This window comes from Lycium barbarum, chromosome 11 (assembly GCF_019175385.1).
Source record: "Lycium barbarum isolate Lr01 chromosome 11, ASM1917538v2, whole genome shotgun sequence".
Classification (NCBI taxonomy): domain Eukaryota; kingdom Viridiplantae; phylum Streptophyta; class Magnoliopsida; order Solanales; family Solanaceae; genus Lycium; species Lycium barbarum.
The window spans coordinates 74,674,160-74,693,033 of record NC_083347.1 but is presented as its reverse complement, the minus strand read 5'-3'; the positions used below and the strand labels follow the sequence as shown (position 1 = coordinate 74,693,033).

The 18,874-nt window shown below is 38.8% G+C and overlaps 1 protein-coding gene across 1 annotated transcript in view; it reads right to left on the bottom strand.

Annotated features, from left to right (window-relative positions):
- Positions 1 to 419: 419 nt before the first annotated feature.
- Positions 420 to 18,874, bottom strand: part of LOC132619919 (uncharacterized) — a 30,635-nt gene continuing 12,180 nt past the window's right edge. The window contains exons 6-8 of the mRNA XM_060334671.1: positions 1,412 to 2,030; positions 1,305 to 1,360; positions 420 to 1,205 (exon numbers count right to left, since the gene is read on the bottom strand). Coding sequence (XP_060190654.1) covers positions 420 to 1,205; positions 1,305 to 1,360; positions 1,412 to 2,030 — 1,461 coding nt within the window. The remainder of the gene's footprint in view (positions 1,206 to 1,304; positions 1,361 to 1,411; positions 2,031 to 18,874) is intronic.

Genomic DNA, 18,874 nt, shown 5'->3' with positions numbered 1-18,874 from the left:
GGAATAACTTTAAAGATGGTTCTGAACTTTGAGGGACAATCTGTATTCCACCAGACTTGAAGGAGATGCCTGACTACTTGAAACTGTGTTGTGATGCCAACAGCAGTTTTAACATAAGTCCACACTTTTGTAGCAACATTTCCTGTAACAAACAAATGATCCATAGTTTCATATTGCCTATGATCACAGCAATAACAGGTTGCCTCAGTGTCTACCCCAATCCTTCTTACTATCTCTCCAACTGGTATTTTGTACTTCCAAAACCTCCAGAAAAAGAAGGATATCTTAAAAGGTACCCCTGATATCCACATATTCTTAAAGACATCTGACTTGACTACCTTGCTCCTCAGTAATTCCCATGCAGTGCCTACTGTAAATTTGCCTGATGCTGTCATCATCCATCTTGGCATATCCCACTCTTATTGTGGTTCATGAAAGTGCAATTCTTCTAATATATGATCCACAATATCCATAGGAAACAATTGCTGCAATTTTCCTATATTCCAACCAACCTGCAACATAAGCTCTTTTACATCTTGAACACCCTCATCTATCACAAAATCATCTGGAATGATGTGATATAGAGCCCCTGGCTTTGTCAAGTTGTCAAACCATACATTTGCAGTTCCACTCCTTGGTTCCCACCATATTTCTTGCTCTATATTATCTCTATCCTCTATCATAGCCTTCCATACTTGAGAACCTCCTTTCCACTGCACAGTCTGAGGACTGTGTCTTTTGCAATATTTGATCCACATGTAATTTTCCCATAGAGTATTTGTTGTCCTGAATTTCCACCAAAGTTTTGCACATAAGGCTTTAGATACATCAAACAAAGATCTAAAGCCTACTCCTCCTTCCTCTTTTGGCTTGGACAAGTTTAGCCATGATGACCAGTGTCTTCTTCTGCCTTCCTCACTATTATTCCAGAAGAATCTTGAGAAGATTTTGTGCATATCATTGATACCACATTTTGGAGGTTTGATGGCTGACAACAGATGTATTGGCATACTCATTAATACATTATTGATCAGAACAACTTTTCCTCCAAATGATAGCAATCTTCCTTTCCAAGTCTGCAGCCTATTCTTGACTTTCTTGATCAGATCATTGTAATCAGCCTTCCTCTTCCTTGAATGTGTGACAGGACAGCCCAAATATGTAAAAGGAAAAGTGCCTCTTTTAAAACCAGTAATAGTCTCCACCTATTGTATCAGCCCATTAGACACCTTACTATGTACATGGAATGAGCTCTTGCCTTTATTTATAAGTTGGCCTGATACCTGCTCATATGCATGTAATACCTCCATAATCAACTCTAAAGATCTAGCATCAGCAGATGAAAAATTTATTGTGTCATCTGCATATGCCAGATGATTCAAATTTGCACTCCATTTGGGCATTCCATAACTTCTAAATTCATTATTCTCAAATAAAGAATTCAATGCTCTAGATAAAACTTCAGCAGATAAGATGAACAAAGCAGGAGAGAGAGGATCTCCTTGTTTTACACCCCTGGTGGAATGAAAGAAACCACGAGCTTGACCATTAAGGAGTATGGAGTACCAATTATTTGCTATCAGCCTCCAAACCATATCTATGAAAATTTCTGCAAATCCCATCTTCCTTAAAACTCTGATCAAATACCTCCATGATACTCTATCATATGCTTTAGCCATGTCAAGCTTAAGTACAACATTGGCTGGTTTTCCTCTTAGTCTAATGTCAGTCACAACTTCTTGAGTTAGAAGGACATTTTCAATGATACATCTGCCCTTAACAAATCCAGACTGGTTGGAAGATATCAGAGAAGGTAGAATGCCTTCCAGCTTATCCTGAACCACTCTAGAAATAACCTTGTTGATGAAGTTGCTGAGACTGATTGGTCTCATATCAGCAAATTTCTCAATGTTATTCTTCTTTGGTAACAGTACCAAGTTGGTATGTGTGATAGATTTAGGAAGAGTTTGGCCATTAAAAAAGGCTTTCACAAGATTGTATACATCAGCACCAACAATGTCCCAACACACCTAATAAAATATTCCAATCATACCATCTGGACCACCAGCACTATCTGCAGATAATTCAAATACAGCCTTCTTCACCTCCTCTAAAGTTGGCATGCTTACCATGTTATATCCCTTATTTTTATACGTCGAGTTATTCGCAAGATAATCAACTTAAGTTAAGGACGGGATCATTTTCGGATACGAAATAGGAACTTTTAATTTTCAATTTTAATTAGTACACAAATTGTTTATAAATTTTATTTAGTGTAGAAATATTATTAGAGATTAGGGACTAATTAATTGTGATTAATTTATTAAGAAAAAATTAGTGATTAATTAAGATTAATTAACTTATTTATTATGTGTGGGCCCCACCCGTTTTAATTTTTTTTAAAAAAAGGAAAATAAATGGATGACTCATTAGGTTGGACACGTGTACGGCTTAGAGGATCCATATACATAAGTCAAGAATGACTCATTGAATCATCACTTTCACATTCCAATTGTACAAAAAAAAAGGGGGAGATGGAGAGGAAAAGAAGCTCTCGGCCATGGCCATTGTTGGCCGAGAGTGAGCTTTAGTGAAAGTGAGTTTGGAAGCTTGAATTCTAAAGAGTTGTAGGTGTTCAAAGGAATTGCAACGTGAATTGAATCGTTAGAGGCGGAAACGTTAAGGAATCGAGATCGTTAAGTAAGATTCAATACTTTTCTACATGTTTTGGAGGTAGTTTAGACTTGTATAGTTTGGTAGATGTGTGTTGAATATAAAAGGGGTTATGTATGTTGGTATTGAGGTATAAATTGAGGCGTGTAGGGGGCTATTTTGATTAAGAATGGTGAATTGAATCTAAGTAGCGTTATGGTTGTTGTTATCATGGATTATATGGTAAAAATGAAGGAATTAAATGGTTAAAGTTAGAGTTGTGTTGTCTTATGGACATGTTGTTATCCTTGTTGAATTGAAAGGATTGAAGGTATGATTATGTTCATATGTTGATGTTGGTATTTCTGTGTTAACAGGAGGGTAATTGGAAGTTCGGGTTAGGCGAATATATAGGGGAAATGCTGCCCGATTTCCGTTAAGACCTTAACTAATGAAAACCCTAACCAAGAAAGTATAAGTTAAAGAATGAGTCCTATAGGCGATTGGTTACAGATTTATGAGCTAGGAAGTATAGTTTACTAACGATAGCATTACTTTTATATTAAATAGGCTAAAGGGGCGGCGAAGCGAACGAGATTACGATTAACCTTAAACAGGTATGTAAAGCTAACCCTTCTTTCTTTTTGGCATGATCTTTATGAAACAAACAGACGACGTATATATGACTCCAAAGAAGCTCCTATTCTTAGAGCCACTAGAATGGCTAATGTTCTTGATTTCCAGAAACTATTCATTATGTCTTGATACGTATATGTGATTCCAGAAGTTCTATTTTGATATAATCCGTATTGATATTCGAAAGGTACTGGATATGGCTATTGTCTTGATTTTCAAAAGATGATTCGTTTTGAATATTCCATTGAGTCCTTGAATTCCATAAGCTATTTCATGTTAGCTTGATATGTGTCTATGATTTCTGAAGTTCCATTGGACATAATCCATAATAATATTTGAGTGACACTTGACGTGACAGACTCCTTTGACACTCAAGTGTTAGTTTATTTTACTTATTCTATCGAGCCTCAGATGATGACTTGGGTTGTATATGGTCACTCACTACTATTATCGTGCATGCCTCAATATATCTTTCACCGAGTCCCGGGCCGGGTATGATCTCGTGCACAGTTCACTGCATTGTTCACCGAATCCCTCACTAGAGGGCCGGGTACGGTATATGTATATATATATGATGATATGATGATGTGATGATATGATGATATGACGATATGATGATGTGATTATGGCGCCAATGATGGCATGTGATGACTTTATTCACCGAGTCCCTCACTAGAGGGCCGGGTACGGTATATATATATATGATGATGATATGATTATGTCACCGAGTACCATAATGGGCCGGGTATGATATATGATATTGATATGCACGATTTGCATTTCATAAGGCAAGTGTATTGGTATTTTGAATGTCATACTTGTCTCCTGTGATTTCTATTTCGGTCAGGATCCTCTTTACTGTATTTCATGCTTTATATACTCAGTACATATCTCGTACTGACCCCCTTTCTTCGGGGGGCTGCGTTTCATGTCCGCAGGTACAGATACTCGATTTGGCGATCCTCCAGCTTAGGATTTCCTCTCAGCTATCTTGGAGAGCTCCATTGTTCCGGAGCTTGGACTTTTGGTACAGATATTTTCTGTATATATACATGTTTATCCAGGGGTACGACGGGGCCCTGTCCCGTCATATTTCGCTATCGATACTCTTAGAGGTCTGTAGACATATGTGTGGGTTATGTATAAGTTTTGCTCAGCCTTGTCTATATGGCTTATGTATAGTATTCATGTTGTGATGGCCTTGTCGGCTTGCGTTTTATAACGATATATAGTGGCAGCCTTGTCGGCTTGCGTATCATATTATGCTTTGATTGGTTGTGACTCCTCGGGAGACAGATTATCATGATACGTGACATTGTGAACGTTTGGATCTTTGTCAATTCCTATATTGTCTATAGTGTCAGCCTGACTATGTTTAACAGGTACGTAAACGAGTGTCCATCTCGGGCACTGGTCATGGCCCACGGGGTTGGGTCGTGACAAAAGTGGTATCAGAGAAGTTCATCCTCAGAGTGTCTACAGACCGTGTCTAGTAGAGACTTGTTTATCGGTGTGTTGTGCACCACATCTATAAACAAGAAGCTACAGGACATTTAGGATGTTACCTTTCTTTCATATCTAAGATCGTGCGATAGAGCCCAGCCATAGGAAATGAAATCCTTTTCACTAACCCTTGATTTCAGTTGAAGAACGGCATCGACAGAAGAAAGTGGCTGATGATATTGGAAGCTACACAGTACACAGGTAAGCAATGGTGCGAAAGAGGCATGTCGGATAAGGTAAGAATATTGAAATATGATTGAAATGTAAAGTCGAAGAATGAAAGAGAAGGTAGATAGGAAGGTGTAACAGGACGGATCATTAAAGGATCAGGTACGTCTCGATGTGCGATATGTGAGGTAAGTTTCGGCACCTTTATACTTTTATTTGAAATTGGGAGCCCCGTGTGGCTGTGAGATGATATGATATACACGTATATATGTTGGCCCTGTGAGGCATTGTTGGTATTTCCTGCGTGCAGGTTTTGGGATAATAAGAAGTACAGAGGAAACTCTGCCAAAACTTTCCCAGAAATAGAAAAAAAAGAATGAGATATAGGTTCATAATATGTCCTGAAAGGTTGATATCGATAGGGTAAATTTATTGTGTTGGATTTAAGCGTTAAGAGGTACCCTCCATGTCATCCGTAAGAGGCACCATTCTTACTTGGGAAGTTTTATTTCGAAGAAGCATATATGAGCAGCAAAGTTTGGAATTCATTTGAACGGACCAGAATACTTTCCGGCCACATTTTTACCTTAGAAAAGCTCATATTGAAGGGAAAAAACGTCCAGCAATTAAGTTTCACTTCATTGGAAGAATACAGAGCATACAGCAAGTAGTTTATGAACTAAATGATTCGTTCACGACTCAAGAATAAATCTGGAGGTAAACCATGTGAATCAAGCACTAAATGTCCTGTGGTGCTTATCGGATTCTAGTTTTTCTTCTGGTGGTGGTTGGAGAATGCTTCATGGTGACATTTTATTAGTTCTTAACCAACCAATTGAAGATGGAAGTTGCGGAAGGAAAACTCAAACCTATGAGCTGTCATGGATCATGTGTTTCATATGTTGTTGATGAAATGCTAGGATAATTTGGAAAGGGCTTGTGACACTAAGGGATGATTTAGGAAAAGGTGCCAAATCTTAACAAAACATTTTTAAGGTATCGAGTGAACCGATAAGTAGGGATAAATTACGACGAGTTTATAGTTAAAAGGAGTGATAGTATGATTGAGATAAAAGTACGGAGGCGGAAGAATTATGACAAATATGAAGGTATTAATAAGACAGCTTGTGAGATATTAAGGATAAGATTGATCAGAAAGGGTGAAGGGTTAAGTACGCCTGCTCCACAGAGTGTAATTAAAACATAGTAAGAATCGCGAATAAGGTTAAGAAGTGTTACGTTATAGGATTGATTACGAACAGGGTGTAATATGAATACCATAAGGATTGTTATAAAAATGAGTAAAGCCTAGCAAGGAAGTAACTAAAGGATATGATGTGATCAGTGTGAAACGGAAAAGCAAATATAGAACAAAAAAAAAACTTACAAAGTCCTATAGGGAAAGTTCAGAATAGAGGTCAAGTGGTAACGAAAGTGAAAGCGAGCACAGGAAGAGAAGGAGTTAATAGAAGGAAGAAGATAAGAAGAAAGCGAGTGGGATTACAGTGTAGCGATGTGTTATGACGTGTATAGCTGAGAAAATGAGTAACATAAGCGACAGAATTGTGAAAGACCGAACTAAAGGAAGATGAGCAACGAGACAGAATAAATGCCAGAAATGACTGGTATGATAAGAACAAATAGGGATGAACAGAATATGTTTTGAAAATGAGAAAGGGGTTACGTAGAAGTAGTGTTTTCCGAAGGATACAGGAGTAGCATGAGATTCCTCGAGCACAAAATAAAAGATGGACATAGACTGGAGAAACGAAAGGGATACTAAAGAAAACACTCAAGACAGACGTAATTAATTGAGTATGAGTATAGGATAAAAGGGAAATATATAGCTACGAACTTAAGGTGTAGTATGACGAGAAGGTGATAAGACAAGACCACTATTAAATTTGATATGATTTTGAGTAAGTTAGAAGTTAGCGTTGGGTATACTACAAGGGTGAAAGAGCATGAGGCATAAAAAAGTACTGCGTGTATGTGACTACACCTCGGAAATAGTGAAATCCTTAAAGGACAGGGATTGTGAATTTGCGAAACAACTGATGTATTGTGGATTTATTAGAAGAAACAGATGATATCCGTTGGGATAAAGATAGTGTTATAGGAAAGCTTGGGACACTTATCATCAGAATATAAGTGCTACCTAATTGAGAATTTGAAAACGACTATAAGCACTAGCTAATTACTGATCGGAATAAATGGAATGTGGCTTTGGATGAATTGTGTTACACCCCGTAAGAGTCTGTGCTATTTTAATTAAGACAAGAAAGAATGAGTTAAGAAAGTTCAAGGAAAGTTAATCGAGTTAGTAAGAATATCGTTATATATATGGTTGCCTTAAGTATCCCGAGGTGACATCGTAACCTAAAGGATTTGAAATCGCGTTATGAGCGTATATGAGGTAATGTGAGTGCCCTTTTAAATTATTTGAGATTATTAGTAATGATATAGAAGATGGATAAAAGATATGAATATATTTTTGCGATTGGAGTTTCGTCGAAGCTTCGTAAGTTCTCCAGTTACGTTTAAGGTTATGGTGATTCTCCGGACCCTTCGAGACGTGTATGGATTGTTATGTATGTATATGGGTATGTATATGTATGTATAAGAGGTTACATGAGAGTTGGAAGAGGATTAGAAGATAAACGAATCTAAACAAAATGAATCGGAACAACTTCAGTAAAATCTCGGACCAGATTTTTAGCCCATATTGTTGGGGGCATATCTCCTAGTATATGAGGAGTTTTAAGGTGTTTCAAAAGCCTAAAATGAATTTCATCGAGTCTAGTTTCCAACTCAATAAACCGCTCGTCAAAATGATATTTGGATAAGGAAATAATGACGATTCAATTTGGGCTGGCAGGGCAGCAAGTTTGGACCCGACCCAAACACTAATGTTTCGGCCCATGAGGCCCATTAACGTTAATATATATGGCAAATTCACTTGAGGGCTGATCATTTTCAGCTAATATCCTCCAGAAACATTAGAGAGAGAGAGAGAGAGAGAGAGAGATCCTAGGCTAAGGAAGCCATTTTGATCAAAATCCGAGCTCCGAATCCCGAAGCTCATGAAGAGAAAAACGTTGTACGTTGCGTTGCCTTCAATTTGAGATAAATATTGGTCTTGGGGGATGAAATTTTCATGGTGGAGCTTCTGATAAGGTATTTATAAAATTCCTTTTATGTTATTAAAGTGTTTATTTAGAGTTTTAACGAATTAGAACGGAGAAAACAACATTATAAACTCGTTTGTTGTTTTATTGTAATTTATGGGTGAGGGGCTGTTTTAATTGAAATTGATGGACTGATTTGAATTAATATTTTGGTTGTTGTAATCATGGATATGTGAGGAGAGTGAAGGAATTTAATGGTTAGAATTGCAGTTAAATTGTTGTGGGTTGTTGTAAGGATTATAGAGATAATAATGTGGTTTTATTGCACATGAGTAGATGATGTGGTGTCGAGTGGCTGCTGTTGTATTTCCCTGAAATTTTCTGAAAATATTGCATGAAATAAGGTATAAGAAGTGCATATGGGCTGCTTGGTGTATTGCAAGTGTTCGTTAGAATTTCGGGCATCGTTATGTTACAGTTGGGGGCTGTTTTGATATGTTGTTGTTCTTGTTGAAATAAAAGAATTGAAGATATGGTTGTGTCCATATGTTATTTTTGGTATTTCTGTGTCAACAGGAGAGCAATTGGAAATTCGGATAGACGAGTTTATAGGGGAAATGCTGCCCAAATATTTGTAGACAAGTGATGAGTTAAAGATTGAATACCAAAAGCCTTATAGTTAACAATTGGTAAAAATGACCATTTGTAGGTTTTGGGCGAAACGGAGATTGAGTTTGGACAAGTGTGAGTAGCGCGAAAGGTATGTAAAGCTTATCCTTTCCTTCTTTGGCATGCCCTAGGTCTACTAGGTTGAGATTTCGGCCTCGGGGACCATCCTGCTCATCGTAACCCGAGATTAGTTCTCGTTACTATTCATTCAATAGAATTGAATTATAAAAGGTGCATTTTACTAGAAAAGTGGTTGGACTTCCAAAACGTTTACAAATGTAACCCGATCGTTCTAAAACTTTCTTGGATGACTCCGTAGAGTCTAATGGGCGTGATTCTCGTCCGCCGCCTCGACTTGGCCCGAGGTGGGCCCGCTATCCCCGATGCCTCTCTTATTGTTCTGTTTGTCTTATTCACGTACGGTAAGTCAAGGGAACTCATGGTTATTGTTCCGACTACCAAACGGGAGATATTTTATCTATCCCGAGACGGATTTTAATGATTATTGACCCAATTGTGGGGACCGAAACCCTGACATGTGATGTACGGCTTTAGCCAATGTACTCTTGTCCGGAGTTCGCAGGTAACTCCTGGTTATTATGCTGTTCACTATATGATAGGTGTTATGACCACCTTCACGAGCATTATAAAATGTTTTTGACATCTAAAGCATTTTTAAAAGTCTTACCCTGAGATTCTGGACAAACTACTTATTTTCTTTATTTTCCGATATACGATTTTAGTATACCTGAGTCCTGTGTGATGCATGATCCTGGCATGTGTGATTATGTTTGGAAAGTGATAATTTGGCATTTTGTCTGGTTATCTTCTGTGTTACCGAGTCCCGGGCCGGTTATGTGAATATGCGCATATGTGATATTGGCCGCTGGACCCTCGACCGCGGCGTGCCCGACATTGACTGCTGGACCCTTGACCGCGTCATGCCGGACGTCTGGCATTGACTGCTGGACCCTTGACCGCGTCTGCCGCACTTGTGATTATGCCGACATAGACCGCTGGACCCTTGACCGCGGTATGTCGAACTTGTGATAGAAAACTGCTGGATACTTGACCGCGGTATGTGTGATTGTGACCGCTGGACTTATGGCCGCGGAAATGGTGCGTTGATTCTTCTATGTGTGAGAAACAAAGATGTTTTCCAAAAGAAAGCAAACATTTTGTCATCCCGATTGCCGTGTTGATTTCTCCGGAACTTCTTTTGCCTGTTGTACGCCGGATACGACTCCTTAGTATGCTGGCTATTGTGCTCGCTTTCTATATATCGTATTTCAGTTGTGACTTTGCTTTCTGTGTTGTATGCTTTACATACTCAGTACATATTTCCTACTGACCCCCTCTTTTCGGGGGCCGCGTTTCATGCCACGCAGGTACTCCCAGGTGAGTTGAAGACAGTATAGAAGATGTTCCAGTGCAGACGGCAAGCTCCATTTGTTCCCGGAGTGCTGCCGAGTCAGAGTTGGTATGTTATGCTTTCTGGATTACGTTAGAGACTTTGCAAACAGCGTCGTGGGTATTGGTTGTCAGTCTGTAAGTGGCTCCGTCAGCCAAAATGTCGGTCTGTGTTATGTACTGAATTTTGTATGATTATTGATTCGTTATGCTTGGAAGCTACGTGAAAGAATATTTCTGTAAAAAAAAATTACGATGTATTTCATCTCATTTGATTTGAAAAGTTTGTCATGATTTTATGTGCAGCAAGAGTCTGAGGGTTCGCTCGGCCCTAGGTAAGGGTCGGGTGCCCATCACACCCTAGCGGAATTAGGGTGTGACAAAGTGGTATCAGAGCAGGTCTGTCCTAGGGGTTGTCTGCAAAGCCGTATCTAGTAGAGTCTTGTTTATCGGTGTGTTGTGCACCACATCGATAAACAGGAGGCTACAGGGCATTTAGGGTGTTACCTTTCTTTGGATCTTAGATCGTGCGATAGAGCCAGCCATAAGAAATGAAATTCCTCTTACTAACCTTTGATTTCAGCTGAAGAATGATATCGACAAAAGAAAGTGACCGATGATATTGGAAGCTACACAATACGCAAGTAAGTTATGGTACGAAAGAGGCGTGTCGGGTAAGGTAAGAATATTGGAATTTGATTGAAATGTGAGATTTGAGGATGAAAACGAAGGTGGATAGAAAAGTACAACATAACAGATAGTTAAAGGATCAGGTACGTCTCGAGGTGCCATATGTGAGGTAAGTCGCGACACCTTTATACTTTTATTTGAAATTGTTAGCCCTGTGTGGCTATGATACGATGTGATATGATGTGTATATACGTATGTGTGTTGGCCCTGTGAGGCATGGTCGGTATTTCCTGCGTGCAGGTTTTGGGATAGTAAGAAATACAGAGGAACCTCTGCCCAAATGTTTTCAGAAATATGAATAGGAAAATGAGATATAAGTTCTTAGCATGTTTTGAAAGTCGATACCGATAGGGAAAATCTATTATGTTGGGTTAAATTCTAAGAGATACCCTCCATGTCATTCGTAAAAAGCATCATCCTTACTTGGGAAATTTTATTTTGGGAAAGCATATATGATCAACAAATTTCTGGAGATCATTTCAGGAGGGATTGGGGACCCAGGTGAACCTGAGTAAAGGGGCGATAGAAGAGTTGAGTCAAAAATAGAGAAACGACACGAGATAATATGCTTGAAGTGTTATAAGTAGGATTAAGGGAAATTGCGAAATGGTTTAAGTGAGATGGTCAGAACGAGCTAGTTACTAGAAGACAGTGAATTTAAAGAGAACGAGCAAGAAGAACTCGACTTAAGCTTCAAGTATAGATGGATATGGTAAGTTGCAGTCGATTACGGAGGCAGCTAAATCGTGTCTACTATATTTGGAAGATCAATATTAACAGATGTCAGGTGGAGAATGGCATTAGTCTAAGTAAAGAAAGGCACAACATGATAGATGAGTTCAAGTTACAAGTGAATCGTTATAAGATCACCAGAAGCAGTATAATTATGTAGGACTAATTTGACATTCGGGGACGAATGTTCATAAGGGGGGGAGGATGTTACACCCTGTAAGAGTCTGTGCTATTTTAATTAAGACAAGAAAGAATGAGTTAAGAAAGTTCAAGGAAAGTTAATCGAGTTAGTAAGAATATCGTTATATATATGGTTGCCTTAAGTATCCCGAGGTGACATCGTAACCTAAAGGATTTGAAATCGCGTTATGAGCGTATATGAGGTAATGTGAGTGCCCTTTTAAAGTATTTGAGATTATTAGTAATGATATAGAAGATGGATAAAAGATATGAATATATTTTTGCGATTGGAGTTTCGTCGAAGCTTCGTAAGTTCTCCAGTTACGTTTAAGGTTATGGTGATTCTCCGGACCCTTCGAGACGTGTATGGATTGTTATGTATGTATATGGGTATGTATATGTATGTATAAGAGGTTACATGAGAGTTGGAAGAGGATTAGAAGATAAACGAATCTAAACAAAATGAATCGGAACAACTTCAGTAAAATCTCGGACCAGATTTTTAGCCCATATTGTTGGGGGCATATCTCCTAGTATATCAGAAGTTTTAAGGTTTTTCAAAAGCCTAAAATGAAGTTCATCGGGTCTAGTTTCCAACACAATAAACCGCTCGTCAAAATGATTTTTGGATAAGGAAATAATGACGATTCAATTTGGGCTGGCAGGGCAGCAAGTTTGGACCCGACCCAAACACTAATGTTTCGGCCAATGAGGCCCATTAACGTTAATATATATGGCAAATTCACTTGAGGGCTGATCATTTTCAGCTAATATCCTCCAGAAACATTAGAGAGAGAGAGAGAGAGAGATCCTAGGCTAAGGAAGCCATTTTGATCAAAATCCGAGCTCCGAATCCCGAAGCTCATGAAGAGAAAAACGTTGTACGTTGCGTTGCCTTCAATTTGAGATAAATATTGGTCTTGGGGGATGAAATTTTCGTGGTGGAGCTTCTGATAAGGTATTTATAAAATTCCTTTTATGTTATTAAAGTGTTTATTTAGAGTTTTAACGAATTAGAACGGAGAAAACAACATTATAAACTCGTTTGTTGTTTTGTTGAAATTTATGGGTGAGGGGCTGTTTTAATTGAAATTGATGGACTGATTTGAATTAATATTTTGGTTGTTGTAATCATGGATATGTGAGGAGAGTGAAGGAATTTAATGGTTAGAGTTGGAGTTAAATTGTTGTGGGTTGTTGTAAGGATTATAGAGATAATAATGTGGTTTTATTGCACATGAGTAGATGATGTGGTGTCGAGTGGCTTCTGTTGTATTTCCCTGAAATTTTCTGAAAATATTGCATGAAATAAGGTATAAGAAGTGCATATGGGCTGCTTGGTGTATTGCAAGTGTTCGTTAGAATTTCGGGCATCGTTATGTTACAGTTGGGGGCTGTTTTGATATGTTGTTGTTCTTGTTGAAATAAAAGAACTGAAGATATGGTTGTGTCCATATGTTATTGTTGGTATTTCTGTGTCAACAGGAGAGCAATTGGAAATTCGGATAGACGAGTTTATAGGGGAAATGCTGCCCAAATATTTGTAGACAAGTGATGAGTTAAAGATTGAATACCAAAAGCCTTATAGTTAACAATTAGTAAAAATGACCATTTGTAGGTTTTGGACGAAACGGAGATTGAGTTTGGACAAGCGTGAGTAGCGCGAAAGGTATGTAAAGCTTATCCTTTCCTTCTTTGGCATGCCCTAGGTCTACTAGGTTGAGATTTCGGCCTCGGGGACCATCCTGCTCATCGTAACCCGAGATTAGTTCTCGTTACTATTCATTCAATAGAATTGAATTATAAAAGGTGCATTTTACTAGAAAAGTGGTTGGACTTCCAAAACGTTTACAAATGTAACCCGATCGTTCTAAAACTTTCTTGGATGACTCCGTAGAGTCTAATGGGCGTGATTCTCGTCCGCCGCCTCGACTTGGCCCGAGGTGGGCCCGCTATCCCCGATGCCTCTCTTATTGTTCTGTTTGTCTTATTCCCGTACGGTAAGTCAAGGGAACTCATGGTTATTGTTCCGACTACTAAACGGGAGATATTTTATCTATCCCGAGACGGATTTTAATGATTATTGACCCAATTGTGGGGACCGAAACCCTGACATGTGATGTACGGCTTTAGCCAATGTACTCTTGTCCGGAGTTCGCAGGTAACTCCTGGTTATTATGCTGTTCACTATATGATAGGTTTTATGACCACCTTCATGAGCATTATAAAATGTTTTTGACATCTAAAGCATTTTTAAAAATCTTACCCTGAGATTCTGGACAAACTACTTATTTTCTTTATTTTCCGATATACGATTTTGGTATACCTGAGTCCTGTGTGATGCATGATCCTGGCATGTGTGATTATGTTTGGAAAGTGATAATTTGGCATTTTGTCTGGTTATCTTCTGTGTTACCGAGTCCCGGGCCGGTTATGTGAATATGCGCATATGTGATATTGGCCGCTGGACCCTCGACCGCGGCGTGCCTGACATTGACTGCTGGACCCTTGACCGCGTCATGCCGGACGTGTGGCATTGACTGCTGGACCCTTGACCGCGTCTGCCGCACTTGTGATTATGCCGACATAGACCGCTGGACCCTTGACCGCGGTATGTCGAACTTGTGATAGAAAACCGCTGGATACTTGACCGCGGTATGTGTGATTGTGACCGCTGGACTTATGGCCGCGGAAATTGTGCGTTGATTCTTCTATGTGTGTGAAACAAAGATGTTTTCCAAAAGAAAGCAAACATTTTGTCATCCCGATTTCCGTGTTGATTTCTCCGGAACTTCTTTTGCCTGTTGTACGCCGGATACGACTCCTTAGTATGCTGGCTATTGTGCTCGCTTTCTATATATCGTATTTCAGTTGTGACTTTGCTTTCTGTGTTGTATGCTTTACATACTCAGTACATATTTCGTACTGACCCCCTCTTTTCGGGGGCCTGCGTTTCATGCCGCGCAGGTACTCCCAGGTGAGTTGAAGACAGTATAGAAGATGTTCCAGTGCAGATGGCAAGCTCCATTTGTTCCCGGAGTGCTGCCGAGTCAGAGTTGGTATGTTATGCTTTCTGGATTACGTTAGAGACTTTGCAGACAGCGTCGTGGGTATTGGTTGTCAGTCTGTAAGCGGCTCCGTCAGCCAAAATGTCGGTCTGTGTTATGTACTGAATTTTGTATGATTATTGATTCGTTATGCTTGGAAGCTACGTGAAAGAATATTTCTGGAAAAAAAAAAATTACGATGTATTTCATCTCATTTGATTTGAAAAGTTTGACATGATTTTATGTGCAGCAAGAGTCTGAGGGTTCGCTCGGCCCTAGGTAAGGGTCGGGTGCCCATCACACCCTAGCGGAATTAGGGTGTGACAAATTGTTACGTTAATTATATTACTCGAGTACCAACCATCAGATAAGATTTTGTACTATATATCGAGAGTTCTCATCGCTTCGTGATCTGGTTAAGGTTTCGTACGTGGGGGATCAAAGTTATGAACGATAAAGAAAAGACATGGATATGGTATAAGTACAACCCCAAAGGGGGGAAGCGGGTGAAAGCAAAGTAAGTATAAATGGAAATAATAGACACTGAGATATATTTGATACGGATGCGTAAAGAACCCTTGCTGGAACAAGTTAATAAGGTCTGATAGCCAGCAATGAATGGATAGAAGACAGGGTGGTATTTGAGGCAAGACTGAGGATCATTTGTAAAGATCTAAAATGATACGACATTAAAAGGTAGGTGCTTGTGAAAAGAAAGTGTACGATAAGAGAATGACAACGAGTAGCTTAAGAGATATTATAAAGGATGGCAACGCTATACTGGATTAGAGGTTAAGGCATTGGCAATGGGGTTGCTTGCTAATGATACTGTAACTTATAAGTAGCAAAGGAGGAAGGACAGGAAATCTCCTATAGTAGGATATGCGAAAATCAAATGGTGAATAAAAAAAGGGGAAGGAGCATGACAAGATAGACCGCAAGTGAATTTTAGTGCAAATAAGATATGCAAAACAGAATGAACCAGGAGGAGGAAAAGCTGGGGCTAAAGATTGGATATATCTTATACAAGTTGTACAAGAATGGTTATACAACCTATGAATATTTCTATGCTAAAAATGAGACCAAGTGAGTACATGATAAGAAGAGTAAGGATTTAGTAATAACAATGTGGTTACAGTATTTTGGATACATTAGGGAAAGGTGTAAGATGGTTTGAACCCAAGTACCGAGATGAAATTAGTACTGAGGGCAAATAGGACATGGCCATGGTTGAGCCGAAAATTTACCCCGATACCAATTATAAGATACAAGAAAAGAATGCAAGGTAAAGCATGAAGACTAGTGAGACGATGCTAAGGTATTTCTTGGGCTGATTTGAGCACCTACACATACTCTTGTAAAGATTGCTATATGATACATGATAGGAGAACTAAGAGCAAATTTAAGTAAAGGGGAAATAGAAGAGTTTAAAGTAAAGATAAAGAAACGACACGAGACAATATGCCTAAGATGTTACAAAATGGATTAAGGGGAGTTGTGAAATGGTTTAACCGAGACGATTAGAACAAGCGGGTTACTGGTTACTGGATGACAGTGAAGTTATAATATGAGGGGACTCTAGCGCTATTTGATAGCCAACCCTAAAGATCGAGATCAAGAACTAAAAGCAAGTGATAGTTAAAAACCTTTAAAAGAAAGTCAGAAAGTGACACATGATGCCGAAGATTCCAGAATACAGACTGTAACAGCAGAGTAAAGCAAGGTTATCGGAGTAGAATAATATTACACTCTGGGAAATTTCATTTTATCCGTAGAGTCTGTGAAGGTCTACAAGTACCGGAGGTATGAAATACTCCAAGAGTTGCAAAGTTTAATAAATCGACGAGGGATGTCTGCACGTTACAAGGTCTTACTTAAAGATTAGAAGTAAAGCAAAGTGAGTTGTGGCTAAGTGCACCATGACTACAAGTCCGAATCAATCAGTGACAGTACAACTGAACAGTATGCAGACAAGAGAAAGAGTAACACTTCAGCAGAAGAGCTCGACATACGACTGACAACCAACCGCGAAATGAGGAGGAGAACAAAGAACACAATGTGAAATAATTACCTTGAGAAGCAACAGAAGGAGAAAATATTACGGGAATGACTATGTAGAGACTTGGAATGTGTTATAATGAATTATAGCGAATCGACCAATGAAAGAGGCACGTGAGGGGCATAATTAAATAAGAGGACACTTGAGAAAGTATTGGGAGTTCAGGACTAGTTTAACATTCGAGGACGAATGTTCTAAAGAGGGGAAGGATGTTATATCCCGTATTTTTATACGTCGAGTTATTCGCAAGATAAACGACTTAAGTTAAGGACGGGATCATTTTCGGATACGAAATAGGAACTTTTAATTTTCAATTTTAATTAGTACACAAATTGTTTATAAATTTTATTTAGTGTAGAAATATTATTAGAGATTAGGGACTAATTATTGTGATTAATTTATTAAGAAAAAATTAGTGATTAATTAAGATTAATTAACTTAATTATTATGTGTAGGCCCCACCCATTTTAATTAAAAAAAAGGAAAATAAATGGATGACTCATTAGGTTGGACACGTGTACGGCTTAGAGGATCCATATACATAAGTCCAGAATGACTCATTGAATCGTCACTTTCACATTCCAATTGAACAAAAAAAAAGGGGAGATGGAGAGGAAAATAAGCTCTCGGCCATGGCCATTGTTGGCCGAGAGTGAGCTTTAGTGAAAGTGAGTTTGGAAGCTTGAATTCTAAAGAGTTGTAGGTGTTCAAAGGAATTGCAACGTGAATTGAATCGTTAGAGGTGGCAACGTTAAGGCATCGAGATCGTTAAGGTAAGATTCAATACTTTTCTACATGTTTTGGAGGTAGTTTAGACTTGCATAGTTTGGTAGATGTGTGTAGAATATAAAAGGGGTTATGTGTGTTGATATTGAATTATAAATTGAGCCGTGTAGGGGGATGGTTGAATTAAGAATGGTGAATTGAATCTAAGTAGCGTTATGGTCGTTGTTATCATGGATTATATGGTAAAAATGAAGGAATTAAATGGTTAAAGTTAGAGTTGTGTTGTCTTATGGACATGTTGTTATCCTTGTTGAATTGAAAGGATTGAAGGTATGATTACGTTCATATGTTGATGTTGGTATTTCTATGTTAATAGGAGGGTAATTGTGTCACGACCCACCCCCGTAGGCCGCGACTAGTGCCCGAGCTGGACAATCATGTACACACCTGTTATCTATAATCAATCCGCAACTAAACATAATATGGAACTTATAAAAACGAAACGGTATCTCGGAACTGTCACATATATATATATATATATATATATATATATATATATATATCAAGGCAACCTGTCTCCTGAGGAGTCACAACCATCAAAAGATAACATAGTACACATGCCGACAAGGCTGTCATAACGTATGGGAATGTCCCAACTATAAGTCAAGCTAACACAACTGAACAACATCTATACACAACCCATACATATGTCTACAGACTTCTAAGAGTATCAACAGTGAATATGACGGGACAGGGCCCCGTCGTACCCTGGATAAACATATGTATACATCAAAAGGATCTGTACCAAAAGTCTAGGCTCCGGAACAATGGAGCACTCCAAGACAGCTGAGTAAGAGTCCTAAGCTGGAGGATCACCAAAGCGAGTATATGTACCTGCGGGCATGAAACGCAGCCCCCCCCCCCCCCCCCCCGAAGAAAGGGGGTCAGTACGAGATATGTACTAAGTATGTAAAGCATGAAATACAACATGCATGTCAATATCATATATCATACCCGGCCCATTATGGGACTCGGTGACATAATCATATCATCATATATATATATATATAACGTGTCCCGGCCCTCTAGTGAAGGACTCGGTGAATGAAGTCATCCTTGGCGCCATAATCACATCACCATATCATCAGATCATCACATCATTATATCATATATATATATATATATATATATATATATATATAACGTGTCCCGGCCCTCTAGTGAGGGACTTGGTGAACAATGCAGTGAAACTGTGCACGAAAACGTGTCCTGGC